The sequence below is a fragment of the Physcomitrium patens genome, chromosome 13 (genome assembly GCF_059467195.1).
Source record: "Physcomitrium patens ecotype Gransden chromosome 13, ASM5946719v1, whole genome shotgun sequence".
In the NCBI taxonomy this organism is placed as follows: Eukaryota; Viridiplantae; Streptophyta; class Bryopsida; order Funariales; family Funariaceae; genus Physcomitrium; species Physcomitrium patens.
This window is the reverse complement of record NC_143422.1, coordinates 14,441,025-14,443,806: the sequence shown is the minus strand read 5'-3', so window position 1 is coordinate 14,443,806 and position 2,782 is coordinate 14,441,025. Positions and strand designations below refer to the sequence as shown.

General features: G+C 46.0%; 1 protein-coding gene across 1 annotated transcript; it reads right to left on the bottom strand.

Annotated features, from left to right (window-relative positions):
• Positions 1-2,367, bottom strand: LOC112290276 (putative cytokinin riboside 5'-monophosphate phosphoribohydrolase LOGL10). The gene is made up of 6 exons (XM_024536402.3): positions 1,837-2,367; positions 1,549-1,646; positions 1,187-1,317; positions 974-1,044; positions 340-817; positions 1-228 (listed from the first exon to the last, which is right to left on the bottom strand). Exons 1-5 carry the CDS (start codon positions 2,014-2,016, stop codon positions 566-568), a joined length of 732 nt encoding a protein of 243 aa, XP_024392170.1. The 5' UTR covers positions 2,017-2,367; the 3' UTR covers positions 1-228; positions 340-565.
• Positions 2,368-2,782: the final 415 nt, after the last annotated feature.

The window sequence follows — 2,782 nt, the reverse complement described above, 5'->3', positions numbered from 1 at the left end:
TTGTCGAAATTGAATGGTGATGGAATTTATTCATTGGAAATGTAAGACTTGAAATAGTACACCCACGCCAAGGGGCCTTATAGGAGTTTAGGAGAAGGAAAAGCGAAAAGCGAAAAGCGAAAATCTACATTATCCTGTTACATGGGGAGATGGAAAAAAATAAATCGGACTGCAAGGTAGGATGACGAGTGGTATCCATCGACGAATCCTTGCCACGAGTTCACGTATCTGCACGACCAAACAGCACTGTCAGTTTAAGTCCATTGGTATTATTGTGCTAGGTGAGGGTGAACGAAGCGTAAATAACAGGAGAGGTTGACGAGAACGGAAATTTCATACCTGTAGGGAAGCGATAGACCATCGTTGAGTGAATTGAACAGTGCACGTTTCCTTCATTGAAAGGAGGGCAGAAAATGGCCGACTAGAAGCACAAGGCCTTCGTGTGCGCAGAGTCAAAACTGGAATTGTAGTGGCTCTTATATTTTGTCATGCTTGAATTGCTGATTTTCAGTATGTACATCCCTTGATTCGTGGAGTGGCATCGGACGCCATCCACGCCTGCAAATCATTGACCGAGGCCAGCGATAGGGGTGGTAGTGTAACCTATTGCACATGGCCGCTCCATCTCCCAGCATAGTTTTGGGCCAGCATACGCAGGAGTTGCGGCATAAGCTTCCAGCTTGTCTAGCAATTCACTTGCAGTCGGAGCAGACACGACTATGCTACGAGCTGAATTGTCGAAGAACTCCTCTTCCATTTGCTTATCGAAAAAGGTAAGCAAGGTGTCATAGAACCCGTCCACGTTGAGAAGCCCCACCTGCAGAAAAACAACATAAACGTCTAAATCCCTGCACATTCGCGCTCTTCGCTTTAAAAGAAAAGTCTTCATGATAGATTTACTGAAAATAGTTGACACTACATGTTACATGAGCACTGGTCGATTGCAGATCAAGTCATAAGATTTGCCACGTACCGGCTTCTTGTGTATGCCCAGCTGATTCCAGGTAATAACTTCAACAAGCTCTTCCAGGGTCCCGTACCCTCCTGCAGATCAACTCGCACAATTTCAGTTTCACAGATAAAACAGAAATTGTTTCGCAACAAATGTGCTGATTGCGAGTAGAAGGATGAGAAAACTACGAGAGAAGGACTGACAAAGAATTATAAATATTCCATGAAAATGCACCTGGAAGAGCTATGAATGCATCTGATTGCCGTGCCATTTCTGCCTTTCTCTGGTGCATATCTGAGACAGCAATAAGATCCCCGACAGTACTGCCAGTAAGCTCTGGACCAATGAGTGCTTTCGGAATCACACTGCAATTAGAACAAAAAAGAATCATGTTATCACAAGACAGAGAGCCGTGGAATTCATACACAGTCGTCTTATTAGTAGACACTGAAATCACTTTGTAAGTTTAAGTCTGTAAATCCAAGAAGGAGGTCTCGGTACATTCAAATATGTACATGCAGTTTCATTCACAAACCCTCTAAGGACTGTTGCAGAAGATTTGTACAAGTAATGAAATGTGTAGACATGATACTTACCCAACAACATGGCCTCCTCCAGATTTAACAGTGTGGGCGACTTGGCCCATCAGGCCAATACTGCCTCCACCGTAAACTAAATCGATCTTCCGATCCACCTGCACCATCAGTTCCGTTTCAGACAACGTCGTCAAAAATCGGAGTCACACATAAGACACGAAGAGCCTGCAACTGACTCTATTTGAAGACTCCATCTTAGCTAAGCTGAAATCGTTCATAGGTAAGAAGCATCCCGAGGTCTAACCTGATCGATCAACTCGAAAGGATTTTGGAGGCAGTAAAACGTACCAATTCGCGGCCAAGATTGAGAGCTTCATCACTGAAAACGCCCTTCTTGCCACTGCTGCTACCACAGAACACGCAGATCTTCTTAAACCGCTTCGAAGCAAAGCTGAGCTTCTTCTCCATCTTCTCCACGTAAGGGAGCACCAACGCGGGTGCCTCCTGTTCCATCTGCTTGGCGCCCATGATACTACCTACAACTTGGCAACCAACTAGACCGCTGAAACAACCACAACCAACCGTGCCAATCTCAACAACGCAGGCAATCAGCAAATCCACCTCCACCGCCACCTCCGACTCAGAAGTAACACAGTTTGCAGCGTCTGAAACCGCGAGCCTCGGCACCTGGTCCAAGCTAATTGCCACTAGGCTCTACCACTCCCCTGCATGTGACGATCTTCACACCTGCACGTTGACACACACTGGAGCCGCAGTGAACACGACAGGGTCCCGCTAATATGAACCTCTTGACACACCGTCAGGGACTGGGAGGCTGTGCGAGCGAAGACAGCTGAGGGATTGAGTATGGTGATGAGCTCAAGCACACACTGAATATTGGCGGGAGTGGCCAGCGATATATATAGCTTGCTAACGGGCAAGGCCGTCCAGCGGACAGAGCAGAGAGCGGTGGGCTAAGCAACCGAATATACGCAGCTAAGTCCAAATTCCAAGGCCCATCAAAGCGGGAACTGTTTCATGCTTGAGTCGTCACTCCGGTTATTAAGAAGGAGTATCGTTTTCTTGTATCGTTTAAATTTTTTAACCTTCCTGATTTGGGTCTCATTTTCTTCATGGCCTTGGAATTAGTGGCCGCCTTACTTTCCTGCACAAATAGAAATGTGTAACCACATTAAGAATTCGGTTCTAATTTTGATCCTTCTATCATCTGGGAAGATTGCCACTGCTGTGCAACAGTGAACAGAATTTTTCAATTGGAAGGGTTTGCATGCTT